Source organism: Helianthus annuus, chromosome 12, assembly GCF_002127325.2.
Source record: "Helianthus annuus cultivar XRQ/B chromosome 12, HanXRQr2.0-SUNRISE, whole genome shotgun sequence".
Taxonomy (NCBI): Eukaryota; Viridiplantae; Streptophyta; class Magnoliopsida; order Asterales; family Asteraceae; genus Helianthus; species Helianthus annuus.
Window position 1 is genome coordinate 132,095,643 of NC_035444.2, and position 25,280 is coordinate 132,120,922.

The 25,280-nt window shown below is 41.0% G+C and overlaps 1 protein-coding gene and 1 long non-coding RNA gene across 2 annotated transcripts; both read left to right on the plus strand.

The window, feature by feature from the left end:
* The first annotated feature begins 11,670 nt into the window (after positions 1–11,670).
* LOC118484895 lies at positions 11,671–12,417 on the plus strand. The gene is made up of 2 exons (XR_004874943.1): positions 11,671–11,900; positions 11,986–12,417. It is a non-coding gene; the product is annotated as an uncharacterized LOC118484895 (long non-coding RNA).
* A 10,448-nt stretch (positions 12,418–22,865) lies between these two features.
* On the plus strand, positions 22,866–23,744 carry LOC110893347. Its single transcript, XM_022140457.1, has one exon. It carries the CDS (start codon positions 22,866–22,868, stop codon positions 23,742–23,744), a length of 879 nt encoding a protein of 292 aa, XP_021996149.1.
* The last annotated feature ends 1,536 nt before the right edge of the window (positions 23,745–25,280 follow it).

A 25,280-nucleotide genomic window follows, 5' to 3' on the forward strand; every position in this document is an offset into this window, starting at 1 on the left:
TCCGCTTGCAACTTAAACTCATCTGTTTTTGAACACCAATCGTGATGGTTAAACTTTTATAAATACTTATATGCTTGTTCAGTATGATTGGTGGCTGGATCCTGGTCAGTCACGCCTCCAAGCGGTAGTACTCCGCTGGTGGGATTTTGGGGGTGTGACAGATTGGTATCAGAGCCATTGGTTATAGTGAACTTGGTTTTAATAAAGGAGAAACGTTTTTGTTAAAACCAGACTATAACCGGTTTAGTGCTCAACGGTCCACAACGACACTTCGCTCCTCATGCAAGGCTCGACGTTCTAGGTAATATGATGTATGTATATTGCCTACTTGTTAGTTGCGTAGTACATTGCTCATGGTATGCTTGATTAGTATGACTACTGTTGTTTGATCACGTGCGTGCTTACTCTGTCCTACTATCGTACTTTCGCGAACCTCTCTCACACGTATTACTCTTGTTTTGAAGAACCATGTCTGGACGCGTTAACATGACACAAGCCCAGTTGACGGCTTTGATCAACGAACGAGTTGCCGCAGCGCTCGCAGCTGCACACGCAGGAGGTATATCCTGCAGTCCGAAATTGTTCTAGGATCGTTTGGATCCTACTCTCGTGAACCAACCTTTGTGTTAAACTCTGTCTTTTCTTTCACCTACCTTAGGTCAGTATGCTCAGGCACCGGTGTGCACTTTTAAGACCTTTATGGACTGTCGACCCACAACTTTTAGCGGCACTGAAGGAGCAGTAGGTCTCCTACACTGGTTTGAGAAACTGGAGTCTGTGTTCGAAATGTGTGAATGCCCTGAAGCGCGCAAGGTAAAGTATGCTACTGGTACTCTCGAGGGTTTGGCTCTCACGTGGTGGAATGCTCAAGTGCAGATGTTAGGGTTGGTTGCTGCCAACGCCACCCCATGGGAAAACTTCAAGGAAATGATCAGGGAGGAATACTGCAGTCGTGACGACATTCACAAACTGGAAGATGAGTTCTACAATCTTAAGATGTCGGGATCGGAGATTGAGGCATACACTAAGAGATCGCATGAGCTTGCCTTGTTGTGTCCTACTATGGTGGATCCTCCGTATAAGCGAATTGAACTCTATCTCAAGGGCTTGGTGCCAGAAATCCAAAGTCATGTGACTTCAGCGAGGTTGACTACTATCCAGCAGGTTGTACAGTTAGCTCACCGTCTCACTGACCAAGCGGTGGAGCAGAACAAGTTACCGAAGCGTATAGGTGCTGCAACTACTTCTGGTGCTTCTAGTGGGGATAAACGGAAATGGGATGGAACTTCAAGTAGGGGTTCAACTTCGGTGCAAACTCAGTCTCAGCAGAGAAAGACGGACGATCACAAGAGCCCTAGTCAGCAATCGTCCGGTGGTCAAAGTCATGGTGGGTACAAAGGAAATCACCCCAAATGCAATCGTTGCAACCTACACCACAGTGGGCCATGCACCAGGGGCAACTGTCATCGATGCAACAAGCCTGGTCATGTTGCAAAGGATTGCAGAAGCGCATACCCCGTCAACCAGAATCGTCAGCAACCTCAGCAGAATCAGCGACAGCAGCAGGGTAACAACAAAGGGTGCTTTCAGTGTGGAGCTGAAGGTCACTTCAAGAAAGATTGTCCCCAACTAAACCAGAACAACAACAACAACAATCAGGGGAATGGTAACAATGGGAACAACAACAACAATGGTGCTAGGGGACGAGTGTTCGTGATTGGTCAAGGTGAAGCAAGGAATGATCCCAACGTGGTGACGGGTAAGTTCCTTCTCGACGACTTTTATGTTACAGTCTTATTTGATTCGGGTGCCGATACTAGCTATGTGTCACTAGAAGTTAGTAAGATGCTTAAGCGTATTCCTACACCCCTGAGCGACAAGCACACTGTAGAGCTAGCTAATGGTAAGAGTTTGGAAGCCTCACACGTAGTCAAGGGTTGCCAGCTTATTCTCGCTAACCAGACTTTCTCTATTGATCTTATTCCTATTGTCTTGGGTAGTTTCGACGTTGTCATTGGGATGGATTGGTTATCCCAACACCGAGCAGAGATCCTTTGCAACGAGAAGATCGTTCGTATTCCTGGTTTAGGCAGTGAACCTCTCATGATTCGTGGCGACAAGAGAAGTGCTGTTGAGAACATCATCTCTCTTCTAAAAGCCCAGAAATGCTTACGAAAGGGCCACACTGCGATTTTGGCTCTAGTTACTGATACCACAGAGAAGGAGAAGAAGCTAGAAGATTTTCCCGTTGTACGCGACTATCCTGAGGTATTCCCTGAGGAATTACCTGGTCTTCCGCCCCATCGCCAAGTCGAGTTTCAGATTGATCTAGCTCCTGGAGCCGCGCCTGTAGCCCGTGCACCTTATCGTTTAGCGCCATCAGAGTTGGAAGAACTCTCCACGCAACTACAAGAACTCTTGGATAAGGGTTTTATTCGTCCTAGCTCATCGCCTTGGGGAGCTCCAGTGTTATTTGTGAAGAAGAAGGATGGTACCTTCAGAATGTGTATCGACTATCGCGAACTCAACAAAGTGACTGTGAAGAATCGTTATCCTCTACCGCGTATTGACGACTTGTTCGACCAGTTGCAGGGGTCGAGTTACTACTCAAAGATCGATCTGAGATCGGGATATCACCAGTTGAGAGTTCGGGAAGAGGATGTCTCTAAAACGGCCTTTAGGACTCGATATGGGCACTATGAGTTTTTGGTCATGCCGTTTGGGCTGACGAACGCACCGGCAGTTTTTATGGATTTGATGAATCGAGTGTGCAAACCGTATCTGGACAAGTTTGTCATAGTCTTTATCGACGACATCTTGATCTATTCTAAGAGCAAAGAAGAGCACGAACAACATCTACGACTTATTTTGGAACTCCTTCGGAAGGAACAGCTTTACGCGAAATTCTCGAAATGCGACTTCTGGCTTCGTGAAGTCCATTTCCTAGGGCATGTGGTGAACAAGGATGGGATTCACGTTGATCCATCCAAAGTGGAATCTATTAAGAACTGGCCTGCACCCCGTACACCAAAGGAGATTCGCCAATTCTTGGGATTGGCAGGTTACTACAGGAGATTCATTAAGGATTTTTCTAAGATCGCGCAGCCTCTCACTTTGTTAACACAGAAAGGCGTTGTTTATCATTGGGGAAATGCACAAGAATTAGCTTTTCAGCATCTAAAGGATAGACTCTGTAGTGCACCTATCCTTTCACTGCCAGAGGGCACAGAAGATTTTGTGGTTTACTGTGATGCATCAATTCAAGGTCTTGGTTGTGTATTGATGCAACGAGATAAAGTCATAGCTTACGCCTCACGACAACTTAAAGTTCACGAGAAGAACTACACGACACATGATTTAGAGCTGGGAGCTGTTGTTTTCGCACTTAAACTATGGCGGCATTACCTGTACGGAACCAAGTGCGCCATCTACACCGACCACAGAAGTTTAGAACACATATTCAAGCAGAAGGAACTGAATATGCGGCAGCGACGATGGGTCGAACTGCTGAATGATTACGAGTGCTCTATCAGGTATCACCCGGGCAAGGCCAATGTTGTGGCAGACGCCCTCAGTCGAAAGGACACTACGCCTAAGCGCGTAAGAGCTTTACAACTCACGATCCATTCTAGTCTACCTTCGCAAATACGAGCTGCTCAGATAGAAGCACTGAAACCAGAAAACGTTAGAGCAGAAGCTCTACGCGGGTCAAGACAACGCTTAGAACAGAAGGAAGACGGCGCTTATTATGTAACAGGACGCATTTGGGTCCCACTCTATGGCGACTTACGCGAACTTGTGATGGATGAAGCGCACAAATCTCGCTACTCGGTACACCCTGGTTCGGACAAGATGTACCACGATATTAAAACTACGTATTGGTGGCCTAGCATGAAGGCCCACATAGCAACTTACGTCAGCAAGTGTTTGACTTGTGCGCGAGTCAAGACGGAATATCAGAAACCTTCAGGCCTACTCCAACAACCAGAGATACCACAATGGAAATGGGAGCAAATTTCCATGGATTTCGTTACTGGCCTACCTAGATCACAGCGCGGAAACGATACTATCTGGGTGATCGTGGATCGACTCACAAAATCCGCACACTTTTTGGCAATCAAGGAGACGGATAAGTTCTCCACTCTAGCGGAGATATACCTCAAGGAAGTTGTTTCAAGGCACGGGGTGCCCACCTCTATTATCTCTGATCGAGATGCACGCTTTACTTCGGAACTGTGGCAGGCAATGCACAAGTCTTTTGGATCACGTTTAGATATGAGCACAGCGTATCACCCACAGACGGACGGGCAGTCCGAGCGAACTATTCAGACCTTAGAAGATATGCTTCGCGCTTGCGTAATCGACTTTGGCAACAGCTGGGAAAGGCATCTGCCACTCGTAGAATTCTCGTACAATAACAGCTACCACACCAGCATTAAAGCTGCTCCGTTTGAGGCATTGTACGGACGTAAATGCCGATCACCCCTCTGTTGGGCAGAGGTGGGGGATAGTCAGATCACTGGTCCAGAACATGTGGTAGACACTACTGAGCGGATTGCTCAAATACGACAACGTATGGCGGCCGCTCGTGACCGTCAGAAGGCATACGCCGATAAGGGCAGGAAACCACTTGAGCTCCAGGTTGGGGAGCGGGTTTTACTCAAGGTTTCACCCTGGAAGGGTGTGGTTCGTTTTGGTAAACGCGGCAAACTCAACCCACGATACGTTGGACCTTTCGAAATCCTTGAGAAAATAGGCAAGGTGGCCTACAGACTGAAATTACCAGCAGAACTCGGGGCAGTTCACAACGTTTTCCATGTGTCAAATCTGAAGAAGTGTCTGTCAGATGAGACGCACGTAGTTCCTCTGAAGGAACTCACGATCGACGAACAGTTGAAATTCGTCGAAGAACCTGTCGAGATCACGGACCGGGATGTTAAGGTCCTCAAGAGCACTAGAATACCTCTTGTTCGAGTTCGTTGGAACTCACGTCGCGGCCCAGAGTTTACCTGGGAGCGCGAAGATCGGATGAAACAAAAGTATCCCCAACTGTTTGAGAACAGTACAAACGCTACTGAGGCTGAAGCTACGGAATTTCGGGACGAAATTCCAGATCAACGGGGGGTGGATGTGACACCCCAGGATAACCGGGAAAACCATGCAACTTGACTAGCTTCCTCAGTGAGTGCCATCAAATTTCGGGACGAAATTTCTTTCAACTTGGGGATGATGTGACAACTCGAAATTTAGAACCTTTCGTTGTAACTTGCTTGTACATTTTGTGACTAGCTGTCCGGTTAAACTTAATGATAACGTGAACCTTTTATGTGATAAGTGCTTTGTTACGTGTGTATTGTATATATATATATATGTGTACGTGTTATATGTGAACCGAGAACCCGACACGAAACAACAAGGAACCCGACTCGAGACCATGAGGTCTCGAGTGAATAGTAATCGGTTTTGGGCCTTGGGCCGAGAACCTTTGGCCGGTTGGGCCTTTGGGCCGTGAACCCCCACTCGAAACCCACTAAGGGTGCAAACACTTGGAACTTGACTATAAATACACCACCTTAGTTATTTGTTACCATTTTGTTGAACATTAGAACACACACACACTTCTACCTTCTCTCCCACTAGAACTCTAGCACACAAACACATATCCAAGACTCTCGGATCCACTCGGTTGACACAAGAAACTCTCGGATTTGGACTTTGGATCGGCACACACACACACCTCACCAACCGGTTAGTATTTCTTGTTGGTTATTGTTGAATGCTTAGTGTTAAATATGTTCATGATGTGTTTGTGCTTGAATAAATGTATGATAAGATTATGTGATAATATGGTAGTTGAGTTATGCATGATATTTGAAAAGAAATCGGTTCATGAATGCTCTTGTTATATGTTGAAATTTGCATAAATGCTTGATGTTAAAAAATAGATTCATTGTATGATAAAAATGAAGGATGAAATCGGGTTGCACTTGTGATGAAATCGGACATATATAGAAACCGAGTTGTGTGTTATGTTTAGTGTTTTGATGATTGTTCATAGTTGTGGTTGATATAAGTGTTGAAAATGCTATGAACTTAATGAATATAAGTTTGAATATTTGAAGAACACTTTGAATGATAGTTGAAGATTGAAAACCCTTGTGATTTTGATCCATCTTTGACTAATAGCCTGATTAGGAAATATGTTAGTGGGATTCTATTGGTTATTTCCGGATTTGGGCCTGATTATATTGTACCACTAATCTGACTACATCTGCATCAACACGTGAACTTGAAAACGACTGCTACCGACTCGCAATCACCCGGTTGCGACTCGCAACCACAGCGTGATGACTCGAGACCACGCGGTTGCGACTCGCAACCATATCAGGACAAGCCGAAACCGCAGGTTACGAGTCCCGTTGCGACTCGAGACCTCAGCATGATGAACCGAAACCATGGTTGCGACACCGGTTGCGACTCGCAACCATCCATGATCAACACACAGCATGACTCGATAGGGGTGTGCATGGGTCGGTTTGGTTCGGTTTTTACTATTAACTATAACCATAACCGTTAGTTCGGTTATGGAGTTTTGGTAACCATAACCATAACCAAACTTCGGTTACGGTTAATCGGTTATGAAGTCGGTTATGGTTCGGTTTTGGTTAATTTCGGTTAAGTAACCTAAACTACCGATTTAGGGTTCTTTTTAATAAGGTAATTCTCAAACAAAAACAATTATGGCCATAACACCTTACTTCTTTATCAAAATAAATGGTATCTACATCAAGATCATTTTGTTACTAACATACTTTTATCTTAGTAAAAACCCTCTATATGGTTTTGTAAAACACAAATCCATTATATAAAGTTAACATCACAAGTTCGGTTCGGTTTCGGTTATATCGGTTAACCAAAGCTTCATAACCATAACCATAACCATAACCGATTGAGCGGTTATACAAAGTTTCATAACCATAACCATTGGTTATATTGATTATCGGTTATTAGTGGTTCGGTTATGTCGGTTATGGTTCGATTATCGGTTATGGTGGTTAATTTGCTCACCCCTATGACTCGAGACCATGCTTGCGAGTCCGGTTGCGACTCGAGACCACACTTTTTGGGCCTTAGTTAATGGGCCAGACTGATGGGCTTCTGTGATTATCTGCTTTTACGTGTTTGGGCCTAAGTAGTTGGGCTGAACTTGTGAACCTTATGAGCTACTGTTGATACTGTGAACTGTTACTGCTAAACGTGCTTGCCAAACGTGTTGAACATTTGTGCACTACTTGGTTCGAATCTGATTATACGTGATATCCGTGTTAGGACGTTATTGACTACTTGCGACTTGATTGACTTTCTGTGATTAACTGCCGAGCAAACCAAGGTGAGTTCACACCCTTTACAAAGCATGGGATTCCCTGGGTTGGGAACGGGGTTAAGGAACGTGGATTCCTCGTCTACCTTGGGTAGGACGTCAGTGGTTCAGGAATGTGATTCCTCGTCCGGATGGACGGATAAACGTACTAGACTAAAACTCTATCACGAAGTCCCTCCTTTTTGTATCGACTAATCGCCGGGCCAATGGCGAGCGGGTCATTAGTTAGATAGCGCTATTTAGGTCTGACAAGCCTCACACCGTGCCGCAGAGGACGGGCGTGAACTAATGGATCTGGGGCACGTCAATGATGATAGACATTGATGTTTTCAGGGCACATAAACATGACTACAGTCAGCAATCGATACGGTAACGAGTCTAGTATACACATGGGGTAGCCCCCACGGCTGGAGAGCCGGAGTAACTGGGAACGAACATGTCACGTTTTTAAAATATGGGGTAACCCCCACGGCAGGATGCCAGATAAAGTAAACTGTTTTCGAAACAACTAAAACGAACGCCCACCCGTGAACTCACTCAACTAGTTGTTGACTCGTTACTACATGCTTTGCAGGACCATAGGTACTCAGTGGGAGCTTGCATGGAGGAGGATCGTTGTGGGACAGGGATTGCTACAAGACTATGTTTAACTTGAAATTTTTGGAACTTATGTTATAACTTTAAACTTATGCTTCCGCTTGCAACTTAAACTCATCTGTTTTTGAACACCAATCGTGATGGTTAAACTTTTATAAATACTTATATGCTTGTTCAGTATGATTGGTGGCTGGATCCTGGTCAGTCACGCCTCCAAGCGGTAGTACTCCGCTGGTGGGATTTTGGGGGTGTGACATATTTATAGGCAAAGGCTAACTAAGGATGGATTCCTTATTACCATTGATTTCCCATCCGTCCGAATGGACCTCCATCCGTCCGAATGGACCTCCATCCGTCCGAATGGACCTCCATCCGTCCGAATGGACTTTTTTCCTATATTTTATCAATTTGAAACCTTGTCTTGATCATTTCTCAGCTATGATACGTGATTGATGGAAGCGATAGACACACTGCACTCACATGATCCTTAAAACCGGAGGTGAAGTTCTCTATTTATAGCCAAAAAGTGTGGGGAAGAACCAACTGGGGTAGCCCAGTTGGCCACCGACACCCACCTCTTCCCAGAGGTACCGGGTTCGAGTCTTGGGAGTGGCATATGTCGCCCAAGGTAAGAACTCGGCATGGGGAAGTCACCGCGGAGCTAGCTTGGTCGGGTAGCGGCTCACGGAATGAGATCACTCCAGCGGTTGGGAGGACCGTGCATTATCCCCCCCCCCCCAAGAGTGTGGGGAAGGAGATGTGCTGATGGGCAATATCCTGTTTGTCTCCTCTGACATGAACGTTAGTGTGTGTAGAAGATCAAGGTGTTGGGGCATAATGATTGGAGCCACATGGGCTGAGGTCTGTCATCAGTTGTGAATGGAGATCATTGAGTAGTAAATAGCGCAACCTGATTGGTTACACATCACTGTCATTTTGTTCTCCTGGTCTCCCCCACGATTGCTCATTGTGGTGGCTGCATGATCACAACCCGACGTACCATGATTGGCTGCCTACTCTACCATCTGTACCGAATGTACCTTCCTTAGTTGTCGTCCTCACGCTTGCGCTTACAAATCTCGTGATGAACGAATAAGAATGGCTAAGTGTTATATTAATTTTAAAATGGGTATGGTCTTCCATGCGCGCTGCTTGCTCGTGATCCCGCATGCAAGCGTAGATTTTAGAATCATACCCTTTCAGAAACTAATGTCGATTAATTGTCGGTATTGATGGTTTATCCTTTTATTTTAAAATGTTCAATGATTTATTATTTTTATTTTTGTTAAGTAGACCGGTATAAAATGAAGGAAAACATGTAATGAGGTCCTTTGAGGATGTTAACTCGTGATAATATTAAATTAAAAAATAAAATAGATCGTTATTAGATTAATATCCTAATTAAGATAACAAATAAACCATATGTACACCAAAAAACGTTCTCATGAATTAATTATTGTCAAATGAAAACCTCATGAACGTTTCCTACATCTAACTTTTGTGACAACTAACTCAATTCCATTTGAATCTTCACATCTAAATCATGAAAAGAATGTGATTGTAGACTTAACTCAATCCCGCGTGGATCAAGCAACTTTCAAGGAGCTAGCTTTCCACTCATGTCAGACATATGTTGTTGAGTATTAATGTGTTGTTCTTATTTTTAAGTTATGTATATTTTTTTATAAATAATTAATTATTGCGATTCTAAACAAATTTTATATGTTTGATTCGTTCATAAACTTTATGGGCAAAAAATCATTGGTATCGTTTTTCATGTAGGCCATATATTGACATAATAATTTCAATCCCAACTTTCTTCAATTTTATGTGGCTCTAAATAGTTTTGCCCTACGATACACATGACGTGTCATTAGCGCTACACATATCTAATAATTAAGTACAAAAAGTCTAAGATCACCCGTAGTAGGGTTTTTTTTTGCCGTTTTTCCACAAAAAACGCCTCCAAGGCCGGAAAACCGCCCCCAGGCGTTTTTTTCAAAAAAAAAAAAAAAAAAATCCTTCAAGGCGTGCTTTTATCAACGACTTTCTTCAAATTGTTTGGATCTCATTATATTTAATTAAAAAAAATAGAAAAATATTAATTGGGTAATCATTGGATGGGACATTGTTGGGCATTATATCACTACACCCATTTTAGAAAAACGCCCATAATGCCCTATTGCTGACTGAACCGCCACATGACGCAAAACGCCCAAGGATAGAGTTATTATCTTTCACTCCAACTACACATGGTCTAAGTTTAAGTTTGAAAGCATGTATGAACATGTTTTATAAATATAACTAGTATTAAGCACCTCCCGCGTTGCGGCGGGGGCGAGCACTAATGCCACACTACCGCCAACGACCACCGACACTGAAGTTGCGGCGTGTTAATGCGAAGAAATTAAACCAAAACGTAAAACATATAATAAAATAACTAAGTTGATCTAGGACTCGTGCGTTACGATGAACCCGCGTATATTTTTTCCCGTTTGACAGGTTCATTGTAATCTATATATAATATATATCATTACCACTATACAGACCATAATGCATATATTACAACAACCATTGCATCAATATGTTGCAAATTATATTTATACAAGATTTTGGCTAAATTAATTAGATTATTATAAATAATAATAATTTACAAATAAAACAAGACAACTTTGAATGGATCAAACCGATTGAATATGGTAAGATAATGAAACCATTATTTGATTAGGTTACAACCGCCTAAGCACAATTTATAACTATACATGCATACAAAACAGATTGAATTTGGTAAGGTAATGAAACTATTTTTTGATTAAGATACAACTACTTAAGCATAAATTACAACCAAGCATGCATACATGGTAAGGTAATAAAACTATTATTTGATTAAGGTAGAACTACTTAAACACAAATTACAACCAAAGATGCATACAAATGTTCCAAAATAATAGTATATAAATTAGTCTATAAGACGCAAAATAGTAAATTTCGACTTCTTAAAATAAAATATTGGGTTCTATTCATTAAAAAATTAAAATATAGGGTTTTAATATCTTAATAAAAAATGGAATGCTTCACACACGAATGAAATCCACTGGCAAATGAACAATGATTTGTTCTACTTTATTAAAATTAGTAAGATATATAGTTAGTAATGAAATATTAAATAGTTAATAATAAATATTTTTAAATTATAAAATGATATTTTTAAATAAAATATGATTAAATTTATATATAATTAATTTTTATATTAAAAATAAAATATGAAAAGAGAAAAAAAAACATTGTGCTCATAAAATTGTAATAAATGCCTTAACCAATTACTCTTTTTAAGTATAGATCTATATTAAAAAGATATAAATACAAACGGTAGTTAATGTACAAAGTGCAAATTGGATTTTATAGGGTGCATGATTTTGTTTTTTCTTCATGTGTAATTTTCATTATTCATAATTTTGATTATGTTCATGCATAATTTTCAATTGTTATTTTCTTCAAGAGAAATTTTCATATGTTATTTCCTTCATGCGTAATTTTGATCTTGTTCAGACATAATTTTTAATGGTTATTTTCTTCATGCGTAATTTTAAAATGTCCATGCATAATTATTTTGTAAATTTTATACATTAAAAGTCCTTTGTACATTAACTTACCTATATATCTATATATATTAATTTTAATGCCCATTTCTCCTAGATTACAATGGGTAGAATAGACAATATCATCACCATCCGAAACGCATCTATAAATGCAAACCTTTTTTTCAAGCATTATTCATTCATTAAATCAATTCCATGTGTCGTTCTTTACAAAAGAAAAAGCAAACGTAATATAAAACCACTTCGCATAATGGTGAAGCTCGTGGAATTACATATGATGGTCCTATGTGTGACCATTTTTGTAGCACTCGTCGAGCATGAGTGTAAGCTTTGGTTGTCTAATTATTTTTTAGATTTTTCATTTTTTTTTCAGATAACATCATAATCGACGTCATTCTAGATTTATAGGTGCCAATAATGGAGCCTTTAAAGACGAATTAGCTGTCGCAATTTCACAAGTTTGCCCTCCCACTTGTGCCAAAGCAACAGGAAAAAAATTATATTGTTGTTGTGGTAACTCAAATATGTGTGCAAAATTCTCGCCTGATTGTGATGCTGACTGTGCCAAGAAAAAAAAATCATGTTGTTGAAGATTGAATATGATATCATTTTCGGACGATCAAAAAATAAAAGAAATAAGAGTGGTTTTTAGTTTGTGGTGTTGTGAACTGATAGCAAAACAATATAGTAAAGATATAGGGGAAAAGGTATCGATATTTCATTGATAGGTATATTAAACATTGAGATACAATGATATATATGTAGGAAAGGAAGTCTTGGAGAACAACCTAATCTATTTAAGGAGTTGATAATCACATATAATATATAATATTTTTAACACTCTCCCTTGGTTATCAACTTTATACGTTTTGTGATGCTGTCTCGTTAAAAACCTTTCCAGGAAAACCTAGTGGGATAAAACCTCAGCTAAGGGAAAAAGAGTGTAGTGCGTATTTTCTTATCCTAATACTTCTAGACCAGGTGTGTTGCCTCATTAAAAACTTACTAAGAAAACCTAATGAGATAAAACTCAGTTAAGGGAAAAGAGTGCAACTTGAATAAATCTCCCCCTCATTTTATCATGTATCCTTTAAGTGACGTGTGTCCATCTTCCTTGAAAGTTAATCAAAGGCTTTGTAGCTAATCATTGTCGCCGTGATCCCTTAATATGCAATCCTTTATATTGAGCAATGTTGTATAGTCTTCTAACGAGACTTTAAGTGCCTCCTAAAAGAATTACCATATATCCACGACTATGTATTGTTACATTCCTACATTTACCAGACTAACCAAACTTGTTTTAATGGGTTAGTAAAATATAATTAAATATCGCTTATACCTGAAAGATTTCTTTGAACTCGTTCCAATATATCTTCGCTTGACAAAGGCTATATCGCTTGACAAAGGTCATTAAAAAAATTATCCCTATAAAAGCTCGACAGTTTCTCTCGATAATGCCTAAACATCATCAATATAAATTGTGATAATAGTTAACTTTTAAAATTAGAATGTTGATAATAACATGGCTAATTTATTCAAATTTATATCCCTCTGCATGGGAATATCTTGAGTTATACAACACTCGACCCGACGATTTTAGTCCATACGTATTTCATCAACGTCATATAGTACGTTCTTGAGGTTTTATATCAATGCTTCTGGCATTATCAATCCATGAGGGAATTCTTCCCATCTTATCCAAATATGCATGTGTCTTCACTCTTCATAAATTTTGCTACATAAACTTGCTTATTTTACACATAGATATCTATATCATATGCAAAAATGTCATGAACACTTGCTTTTATCTCCAAAATCCATATTGTACCATTCATGTACACTATTTATTGAGATATTACAATCACTGGATACAAGTTTAATATGTATGTTTATTGGTGCACAAGAAATTACATTGTTAAGATGTTTCAATTCACCTTTATGGACTCAACTGTTTTAGGAAACTCATCAAGAGTTCAATCATATTAAAAATGAATCTGTATACAACGATCATATTGTTCTTGAGAACTTAACTTACATGATTTTGATCATTCAAATCCTTTATGGACCATCATGTACACTTTTAGTATCAAGAGATACATAACATTTTCTCTCTATATATTACCAGACGAATTAAATATTGGAAAGTCATTGCATTCACGACTAGAGAATGTGTCTCTTTATAATCAATCATGGGTTTTTGCGAAAATCCTTGTGCCACCAATTTTGTTTTATCTCATTTGATTTGATTTTCACATGATTCACATAAAAGACCCATTTGTATCCAACATACTTTACAAATTCAGTTGTATGGACTATTGGTCCAAAAACTTTCAATTTCATTAGAGAATTAAATCCTGCCTTATTTGCGTCTTTTCGCTTTTGGCCAATCATTTATATGTATTAATTCATAGGCAAATCTTAAATTTTGATCCTCGTCATTTTAAGCGCTATATTATATACCAAATTATAACGACGTCGAGTTTCGTTTCAATTCCATGCATTTCTAGACATGATACAACTTATTGAGATTTCACAACTTATTGAGATCTCTTTATCTTTAGGTACCTAAGGTTCTTCTGGAACCATTATGTCTAACATCTCTTCAGGAGATCTTCTTTCTGTAACCTCGACTTGACCATCTTAATTACTTGCTCCCGTTTTCGAGGAATTTTATTATTAGAATCGACTAGTCTACCACGGTTCAAGGATGCAATAGACTCATTACAAATATCTGGTTGTCCTCTGGGACACAATCATATATGGAGCATAACCAGTTGCTTGTGTGACTTACTTAGTCACTTGGGTCAGTGAACTCGTCTAGTAATTTATTCTTTAATCATGGTAAATGAATTATACTTTGAACTTCTGGTTCACAATTTATATATGAGGATCAAAATGACATGATAATTCATCCCAGTTTTCACTTTCCAACTGCTTTTTATCTCCACCTAATATTGGAAACATTCATTCCTAAAGTGAAAACTAATGAGCCATAAACAAATCTCTCACTAATTATTTTCATTATTTAATTATAGATAATTATTTAAACCAACATATTACCAACCACCTTAGTGGTCCCATCTTTGTGCATTGTGGTGGATGAATTAAATTATATATACATGTATATACCACACAATTAAAAATCCTTTGATGGGGTACATTTGGTTCCTGACCAATAACCAATTGTACGAGGAGAACTATATTTATTGGCTTGATGTGAATTACTTTTACAATATGTATAATTACATGTACCAAAATACAAACATGAACTTTTGCTCTCGTGATCATTGACTTTGCAATAAGTTGTAGACATTCAATGATCATCTTAAAAAAACACATAAACAAATCTCTCACTAATTATTTTCATTATTTAATTATAGATAATTATTTAAACCAACATATTACCAACCACCTTAGTGGTCCATTGTGGTGGATGAATTAAATTATATATACATGTATATACCACACAATTAAAAATCCTTTGATGGGGTACATTTGGTTCCTGACCAATAACCAATTGTACGAGGAGAACTATATTTACTGGCTTGATGTGAATTACTTTTACAATATGTATAATTACATGTACCAAAATACAAACATGAACTTTTGCTCTCGTGATCATTGACTTTGCAATAAGTTGTAGACATTCAATGATCATCTTAAAAAAACACTTATTTCAGTGATCATTAATAACTTGAAAAAAAATTTCACAGTTATAACGAATAAAATATGTCAATCTGGAACAATGTACTTGCTATTTCATTAGCTAAGCCATAAATCACACAATCCTTAAGTTGTGTATTCGATAACCATTTAGAAAATACATAGATTTTATACACTAAATGGTATAATGTTGGGCTAGACCCAGCAAGTACCGCTAGTTGATCATTCACGCGTCCCATGCCCCGCCCACCTTAAGCATCAGAAATATGCTAAGGAATATGCGCAATTTCTTGAGATGTTCAAACAGTTTAAAATTAGTCTTTCTGTGACAACCCTCACTAAACCAGGTTTCCGTACGACTTAATTAATAAAAATTTACTGCTTAATTACTGTGCTTACTTGAATTTATGGATAGACTGTTACTTGACTGTTGATACTTGTACATATCTGCATCATACCTTACATACTGTCACTACATTATTTTCATGATGCACAAAAGCACAGTAGCACTATGAACGGATGACCTATTGAACATGCTGATAAAGCCAGCATCAGGCAGACACTGCCTCTAAGGGCCTGTATGAGCCAGAAATATTTTACTACACCCATAGTGTGTGTAGGGATACAAGGGTTGTAGAACTGCGTCTCTAGAAATACGATATAATGATTGGATGTGCCTAAAACGTACTCTAAGCACAAAACACAGCACTTTTACTAACATACTAGCTTCTAGCTAACTAATAAAGTGCCAAAACATGAGGAAATATTCCTGACACTTTGCAGAATAAGATGTGTCGCTAAAAATATTATTTACGACGCTTAAAAGATTACTTAAGCACTTTAACGGATTACTATCAAACCGAACAACCGGACTATCCCGCATATGACTTGCTACTCGACGCCGAGGCTGACGGCGATATCGATTTGTTTGAAGACGAGCCTTTTGAGGATGAGATTCCGGATGCAACCCTTCTTCCCGCTGGCGACCTTCTGATGATCGCTGACGCCCCTGCTGAGGACTCACCCGCACATTCACCGGTCCCAGACTCCTTTGAGTCTGTGGCATCCGCACCTTCTCACGAGGTGAGCGCACAGCACCTTGCACACGACTCGGATCCTGACCAGGCATCCTTTGCTGCACCTATTCCGAGCTTTGCATTCGAGCGTGACGATATAGAGGATTCTGATCCCATCTTTCCTCCGGGATTTGACCCGGATCACGACATAGAGTTCATACCCCTGGATCAGCCTATGGAGGATCCAGTCAACCAGTAAGACCCAGTTGATCCCATCGACCTTGAGTTTGATTTTGAGATGGCCTTTGATGATCCCGAGCCTACCGTAGCCCCCGAACCAGTAACTGCTTCAGACCCCGTATTCGAGCATGACCCTATTCGTGCAGATGTACCCACTGTGGATCCTTTGATAAATGATGTACCTATCGATGACCATCCTATTGTTGCTCCGCTATTGGAGGATGAGCATGCTGTTGATGCCCATGTTGATGCCCCTCACATTGCTAATATTCCTGCTGATCCTGTTATTGCCCCTTTTCCTGACCTTGTGCCTGTACAGTCCAATCATGCGCTTCTTGCGGCCCAAGTTAATTCTCGATACGCGCACACCCGAAGTGGGTGGATAAACGATGACAATAGTTACCCACCTTTGGAGTTTCCTGTGACACTCCCTTGTGACTCCTGTTTCAGCCCCTGTTCTAGTTCCTATGAATGCACCTTTGCTTCCCACACTCACCACTGATACTCACCACACCGCTACATGACCGGAGCCTGTACTTGAGCCAGCTAACTACACCATCGAGACAGCTCGATGTCGCGCCTGCTGACCCTACACCTTTACGTGGTCACGATCCTGTTTCTTTTTAGTCTGCCAGACGTTGCACCCCTTATATCTACCTGCATCGGACAGCCCCCCTCATTTGTGAAAGAGGTTCGATGCCCGTTGCGCCATCATCAGGATATACCCGCACCTAGAAGAGATCCCCCAGGCCGTACCGCTCACTACATTCACCACTACAACGTTCGATAAGCCAATTGGATGGTGCCTACAAACGCACTATGCTAACTATAAACCCTTACCAGTTCTCGCATTATGAAAAACGCACACAGGATAAGTTGCTCCAGCAACAGCAACTGCAAGTTAAGGATAAGAGTCGCGGAACGTTGAAGCTAAGCTGACACCTCGAAGGGCAACTTCAAATGCAAAACATTACATAACTAAAAACATGAGTTAAGTGTCTACATCACAAGACAGCATATTGTCTGAAAACTTTAAGTAAAACACCACGTCCTTCACCAACATGCCTTGATCCGCCACATACAACAGGATCCCTTTTATGCTCTTAACCCCTGACATTCCACCGTCCCCCGGGATTTTTGATAATCGTTCCTTTTACCATTATACGGCAAATCAGTTAACTACTTCGAGGAATATACAAGCTCGCGGAGGAATTCAAGCATGTCGACAGTTTACTACTCTCTTCTCCCCCACCTTAGTTACTAGAAATGTTGATACCGGGATAACGCAGATTGCGTTACGATTGGGTAGAGACCCCAAGATTGTGGAGATTTGTGAGGACCACGTCTGACTACGCAACTTAGATATGCTAATATACTTGTTGGGCAAGGGTAGGGAGACCCGATGGCCCTGATAATGTGATACATTTTGTAAGGAAATGAAATTGTAGCCGGAAAACGATGGAAACCAATTGTCATAAAGCCTGAGCTAAAACATTATGGCCAATAATCAACGAAAGCTCAGTCACCATGTCATTGCTAAAAGCGAACGGCAACGCTTATGCGCGTACTAAAATTTTGATACTACGTGTTTACTTGCTATACTTTTATCCAACGAAACCCTCAAATTACGTACGAACGTTATGATTTTGATGCAAGGTGCTTACCCATATAATGAAAACCTAATCATAAGATGTAATACCAATATAATGGGAATGTGCTATGACTGGGAAACACGTGTTTGTTTGATATACGTTCGGTAAGCATGATCCCAATTACTTGCTTGATGAATTGCGTGATGTGTAATATAATGACTTAAACATGTGAGATACATGTGCTCCAAACAACTATTTATGTTCCCTGAATAGAAGAGACCTAACTAACATGAACTTCTTCCTAGAAGATGTCGCATCAAGAGATCACCCGACTGACTGAGGCAGAATGGTTAGCGCACGCCTCTCGAGTCAGAGCTCGGCACGAGGTTCTTCGCTACCAACATGGCGAAGGTGCCTCGGGGAGAGACCTACCTAACGGTAATGTTTAAGTCACTTGAGACACATTACAATACGTTGGAAAGTCCCTAAAGTGCCCTGCTAATACCTATTGTGATGATGAATTCTTGGATACAGGGTGTACCTACCAGTTTTTCCTAGAATGCAACCCTCCGAATTTCGGTGGCACGGGAGGTGCCATAGCATTTGTAAAATGGGCTGAGAATGTGGATGCCGTTGTGCGAATGAGTGGTTGGACGCCAGAGTAGCAAGTCCCGTACATTTCCGGATTGCTACAAGATGGAGCTCTGTTATGGTGGGACCGTAAGGTTCGAGAGTTGGACGAGGCTGTAGCTTATGCGATGTCGTGGAGCGAGCTGAAAGAGATAATGCGAAAGGAGTATTGCTCTCAGAAGGATATCCAAGGGTTGGAATTAGAGTTCAGGGAGCTACAGAAGGAAGGTCCAGATGTGGTAAAGCACGTGAAAAGGCTTTACGATTTGTCGCGAGTCATTCCGTACCTAGTGGGACCCGAGTTGAAGAGAATGGAGCAATCTATTTGGGAATTGACACCTCAGGCCTTGAGCTTGATGATGGCATCGACGCCGCTATCACCCGTGATTGCCCATGTGACAGGACTGGAGCTCACTAAGGAAGAATTTAGGTTGGTGAAACTATCGATCCCGGATGAGAAAAAGGAAACAACAATGGAGACATCTGGGAAGAACAAAAGAAAGCTTGGTAAATCTCAGGGAGGTGGTCAGGCAAAAGAAAGGAGAAGGGCCAAAAAGGGAAAGATGTACCTGGGTAATCTACCTAAGTGCGAAGTATGCCAGCGCCATCATAAAGGGAAGTGCAGTATTAGGAAGTGTGACAACTGTGGAAAAAGGGGACACGATAGGGAAACGTGTTGGCAGGAGACGAAAAGAGGAAAGGAAGGTTGTAACTGCGGTGGTATGGGGCACCTTAGAAAGGATTGCCCAAGGGAGACTAACCAAGACCACGAAGAAGCATCCAACACCGGAGCTAGTAAGGCCTGCCAGGATCCAGATATGGTCATTGGTACGTTCTTTGTCAACCCAAAGTCTTGCATTCATGTTATTTGATAACGGTGCCGACCTTTGTCTCGCATCTCATGAATTTAGGAATCTACTTAGGTTAGTAGAGAGTAAGTTAGTCGACCCACTCTTACTAAGGCTAATTAATAAACGACCTCGACATAGTAACTAGGATGAACCCGCGATCGAGCAACCAAGCGGAAAATCGTTACCCGCGTCCCGGAGATGAACGACGAAGCAATCATGACTCATGAGGAAAGATACGCCTCTACAAACTACAAATTGCCTGAAGGCATGGAGGATGTTGCGTGAAGAATAGGTTGCTTCTTGGCCCATGTCGGGGACAAGAGGAGCCAAAGAACTAAGATCTTTTTATTACAAGAAAATGCCCTAAGGTCTCCACGAGGACTTGCCAGAATGTTCTCTCCTACGGCTAATCCCGTTCGCGTCAGATAAATTCCCAAACGTCACACCTGCGGTCAATACCCCTTAACGACTTATACCCTCGGAAGCGTAAGGATTGACGGTGAAGCTACAGAAGTTGATGAAGAAGGAAGATAACAGACCAAAAATCCCCTGTTGGGAAAAACCCCATATCTGCTCGTCAAAAAGAGGGATGATGATTTTCAAGTAAACATCGGCAAACAGGAACCGAACAAGCTAACCCACCAAAATCAGCGACTCTTGTACAACTAACGATGAGAACCTAACTACTACACGACTGATCGACAATCGAACATCGTCAGAGAATATACCAGGATGAAATTGTGGGACAATGATCGTGCTTAAACAAAAACAAAATACTGCTTCCTACACAATGAATAAACGAGATTCACACGAGGTGTGGAATCCAGAAAGACTAGAAGCCTTACATCTAGGAACCATATCTGTCAACTCAATCAAACATCATTAACTTGATCAACCTGTCATTATAGTTAACGAACCCGAAAGTACTTAAATTTTCTTCCGTTGAAGTCTTCATTTTCACTTCTAACAAGTAGAAATTTGCATTTCTGCTCCCTTCAAGTAGTTGCATCGCGTTGTCTTCCTTCGCTGAGAGCGAATGCACGTTTGCTTCATATATTTGGTCACTTCTTCGTTTTAGTAAGAACGCATCACTTCATAACCCATGCACCATTTTCTACGCATGTGGTTTCATTTCGAATAAACGCTTCATGAATGTTCAGCTATTACATCGCCGAATCTAATTACTAGTTTGCGATTCGAATGACCTATATTTTGTCACTGTTGACTCTTTTGTTATCAAGTCAACACACTTGTTGAAACCACCTGCTTGCAAGTTACATGTTTGCTATCATGTCAAGATTTCCTTGTTGACATGTACGTTTATTGTTTGGTTACGTTGAAACTAGGTTCGACTGCTTGAACTTATCCAGATCACATGTTTAATTTGAGACGCAATATGATGCATTGAGAGCATCATATTCTAATACTTTGGCACAGATTCTTTTGTTTCGGATCGTAGTAGACTTATTTGGTCTATGACTCCACTAAATCGTTGATAGATTACAGTGATACCTTCACAGAACTGAAGCTTGCGCTTATCTGACTACTCACTTCGTACACGGATTTAATTAATTATTTGACAACTTGCCCTAAATCCGTCTTCTTTATCACATTTAAATCACTCGTAACGCACGCTTGCGTGCTGGGTCAAAAAGGTACATAAATTCATTTTATATCATGGGTACCCCCCCTAACGATTCCCTCGTTGTCAATCAAATGCCTTGCGGTACTTATTACTTACATTTCATCTTCGATTGGAATCAATGGATCCTTGATATTCCGTATTTAATTGGAAACTCTATAACGTGGTTTAAGTCAAATCTTCATGTTGTTTCAGTACACCTTCATCTGTTTCCAAACTCGGTGATTTTGTTCAATCACCGCTATTCCGAATTTTGTCATTACGATACCTTGCGGTGTCACTACAAACTTGTAACTTGTGCTAATCATGGTTAACCGTTCCACGCAAAATACATAAACTTTTGTTGACTTGTCATTTACATATTCTTGATGCAACTACAAATCAAAGCAAGGATACACCAGATTCATCTGTATTCATTCGGTGTATCCTCACAGTTCAAAAGGGTCAAACGCACGGAACCTTGCCACTTGGCTACTTGGGAGTTGACAGATTCCTTTACCATTTCATTTGAGTAGAAAATTACTGAATTTATATAGAGGGTGTGGATTGTTAAAAATTCTTGGAACCACCAAGGGTGAGTAAGCTTTGATGCAGTTTGATGACTATCTACTTCGATGTTATATTTGCGTGACGTGACCAAAAGGAGTTAAGGTAGTACAAATTTCGAGGACGAAATTTCTTTAACGGGGGGAGAATGTGACAACCCTCACTAAACCAGGTTTCCGTACGACTTAATTAATAAAAATTTACTGCTTAATTACTGTGCTTACTTGAATTTATGGATAGACTGTTACTTGACTGTTGACACTTGTACATATCTGCATCATACCTTACATACTGTCACTACATTATTTTCATGATGCACAAAAGCACAGTAGCACTATGAACGGATGACCTATTGAACATGCTGATAAAGCCAGCATCAGGCAGACACTGCCTCTAAGGGCCTGTATGAGCCAGAAATATTTTACTACACCCATAGTGTGTGTAGGGATACAAGGGTTGTAGAACTGCATCTCTAGGAATAAGATATAATGATTGGATGTGCCTAAAACGTACTCTAAGCACAAAACACAGCACTTTTACTAACATACTAGCTTCTAGCTAACTAATAAAGTGCCAAAACATGAGGAAATATTCCTGACACTTTGCAGAATAAGATGTGTCGCTAAAAATATTATTTACGACGCTTAAAAGATTACTTAAGCACTTTAACGGATTACTATCAAACCGAACAACCGGACTATACCCGGAACATGAAAATATTGCCAGAAATATTATTAGTCTTTTTCTGAGCCAGTTAGGGTCCCTGATTACCCTAACACCCGCATTATGACGCATCACACCACTAACGGAGTTAAACCCTAAAGCTAACCTACTTAATGTAACTGAACTCCAACTACATGATTGAAAACGAACCGGATACCCCCCCCCCCCTAAAGAGATCGGCCAACTAAAGGGAACACAAGGGTACAACTTTTGATTATTAAATTGATTTATGTCTAATATCTAGGAGACACGAAATCCGTTGGACGATGATCATAACTTTGCCTATAAATACATGAGCTTAACCTTAGAGTTCTTACACACCAAATTAACCACGCTTCCGCAAAGCCAGGGTGTGACACTTTCGTTCATAGAAGCCCTTCAGTCCATGCCCAAGTATGTAAAATTCCTTAAGGACCTTCTCAAGCGTAAAGATAGGATAGATGAACTTTCGAACATTCCCTTGACCAGAGGTTGCTCCGCGGTGGTCTTGAATAAGCTACCGGAGAAACTAACCGACCCGGGCACATTCACCATTCCATGCCTTTTCGGGGGTGTCGTTACTCCCGCTCATGCGTTAGCTGATTTAGGTGCTAGCGTCAATTTGATGCCATTCTCTCTTTACGAGAAGCTAAGGTTAGGAGAGCTTATGCCCACGCACATGTCATTGTCCTTGGCCGACCGCTCAGTCAAGTATTCTCGTTGGATCATAGAGAATTTGTTGGTCAAGGTTGATAAGTTCGTTTTTCCCGTAGACTTTGTTGTTCTAGATATGGAGGCCGATGAGAGAGTTCCAATTATTCTAGGCCGTACATTCCTTCGCACTGCCAAGGCCATCATAGATGTCTTTGACGGTAAGATTTCACTTCATGCGGGTGATGAGATTGTCACATTCGAGATCAGTAGAGCCATGCAGCACCCTAGTGGTAGAGATGAGGATATTGGACCGTGCCATTCCGTTTACTTTCTAAATTCTTTCATCTCATGCGTTGACACGTGTCTAGAGTATATTAGTGGGGCCGACTTAGTGAATGAGGGAATTGTTGACGAGGAGGTTGAAGAAGAGCCTTTAGATGAGGGCGATGAGTTATGGGTTCCTGAGACGTTGGAACTCAGTGAGATTAGTGATGAGAGTACACCGTTAGATATTCCATCGCCTTTAGAGCTTAAAGTCCTTCCATCCCATTTAGAGTATGCATTCTTAGGGGAGAAACCAAACATGCCCGTTATCATTTCTTCTATGTTGACGGAGGAAGAGAAGATGTGATTGATTGAGGTGTTGAGAGAACACAAAGAGGCGATAGCATGGAGGTTGTTGGATATAAAGGGAATTAGTCCCACTTTTTGCACTCACAAGATTCTTATGGAAGAGGTTTATAAGTCGGTGGTGCAACCACAAAGATGCCTCAACCCGAACATGCAAGAGGCAGTGAGGAAGGAAGTTATGAAGTTGTTAGAGTTCGGGTTGATATACCCGATTTCCGATTCCGTGTGGGTGAGCCCTACTCAAGTCATCCCAAAGAAATAGGGGATGACAGTCGTTTTGAATGAGAAAAATGAGCTCATCCCATCACGCACTGTCACCGGTTGGCGGTTTTGCATTTATTACCAAAAATTAAATGACGCCACCCAGAAGGACCATTTCCCGCTTCAGTTCATTGACCAAATGCTAGAGCGACTCGCGGGGCAACAATGCTATTGTTTCCCCGAAGGGTTTTCCGGTTACTTCCAAATCCCCATCGCATCGGAGGATCAAGAGAAGACAACCTTTACATGTCCATATGGCACGTATGCGTACTGACACATGCCATTTGGACCATCTAATACTCCAGCTACTTTTCAATGGTGTATGATTGCTATCTTCCAAGATATGGTTGAGAGTTCGATGGAGGTCTTTATGGATGACTTTTCGGTCTACGGTAATTCTTTCGATCATTTTCTAGGTAATCTTGAGAGGATGATGAAGAGGTGTGTTGAGACAAAATTGATGTTGAATTGGGAGAAGTGTCACTTCATGGTGACGGAGGGGATCGTCTTAGGTCATAAGATTTCTAGGGCCAGTATAGAGGTGGATAGGTTTAAGATAGATACTATTAGTAGGCTTCCTCCACCGACTAGTGTGAAATCGATCCGAAGTTTTCTTGGTCATGCGCGCTTCTATAGGCGCTTTATTAGAGACTTCTCAAAAATCACTCGCCCCATGACCCGACTCTTAAAGAAGGATGTTCCTTTTGTCTTCGAAAAGGAGTGTCTTCAAGCATTCGAATTCTTTAAAGAGAAACTCGTGAGTGCACTCATTCTTATACTGCTCGATTGGAGCTTGCCCTTTGAGCTCATGTGTGACGCGAGTGACTACGCGGACGGTGCAGTTTTGGGGCAAAGACGGGAGAACCACTTTCACCCGATCTACTATGCGAGTAAAACCCTAAACGACGCCCAAGAGAACTACACCACCACCAAGAAGGATAACCTAGCCGTAGTGTTTGCATTCGACAAGTTCCGTTCTTACCTCGTGCTTTCTAAGACCATAGTGTTCACTAACCATTCGGCTTTGCGTTACCTCTTCCAAAAGAAGGACGCTAAGCCTCGTCTCATACGATGGATTCTCCTTTTTTTCGAGTTCGAAATAGAAATTAATGATAAGAAAGGAGCGCAAAACGTCGCGTCGGACCATCTTTCGTGTTTAGAGGATCCTAGTAGGGAGGAGATTTGTGAGGAGGCGATAGGGGATAGATTCCCTCACGAGTCCATTGATTTTATAGCGGCAGAGAAGGAGGGTTTGCCATGGTATAGTGATTTGGCA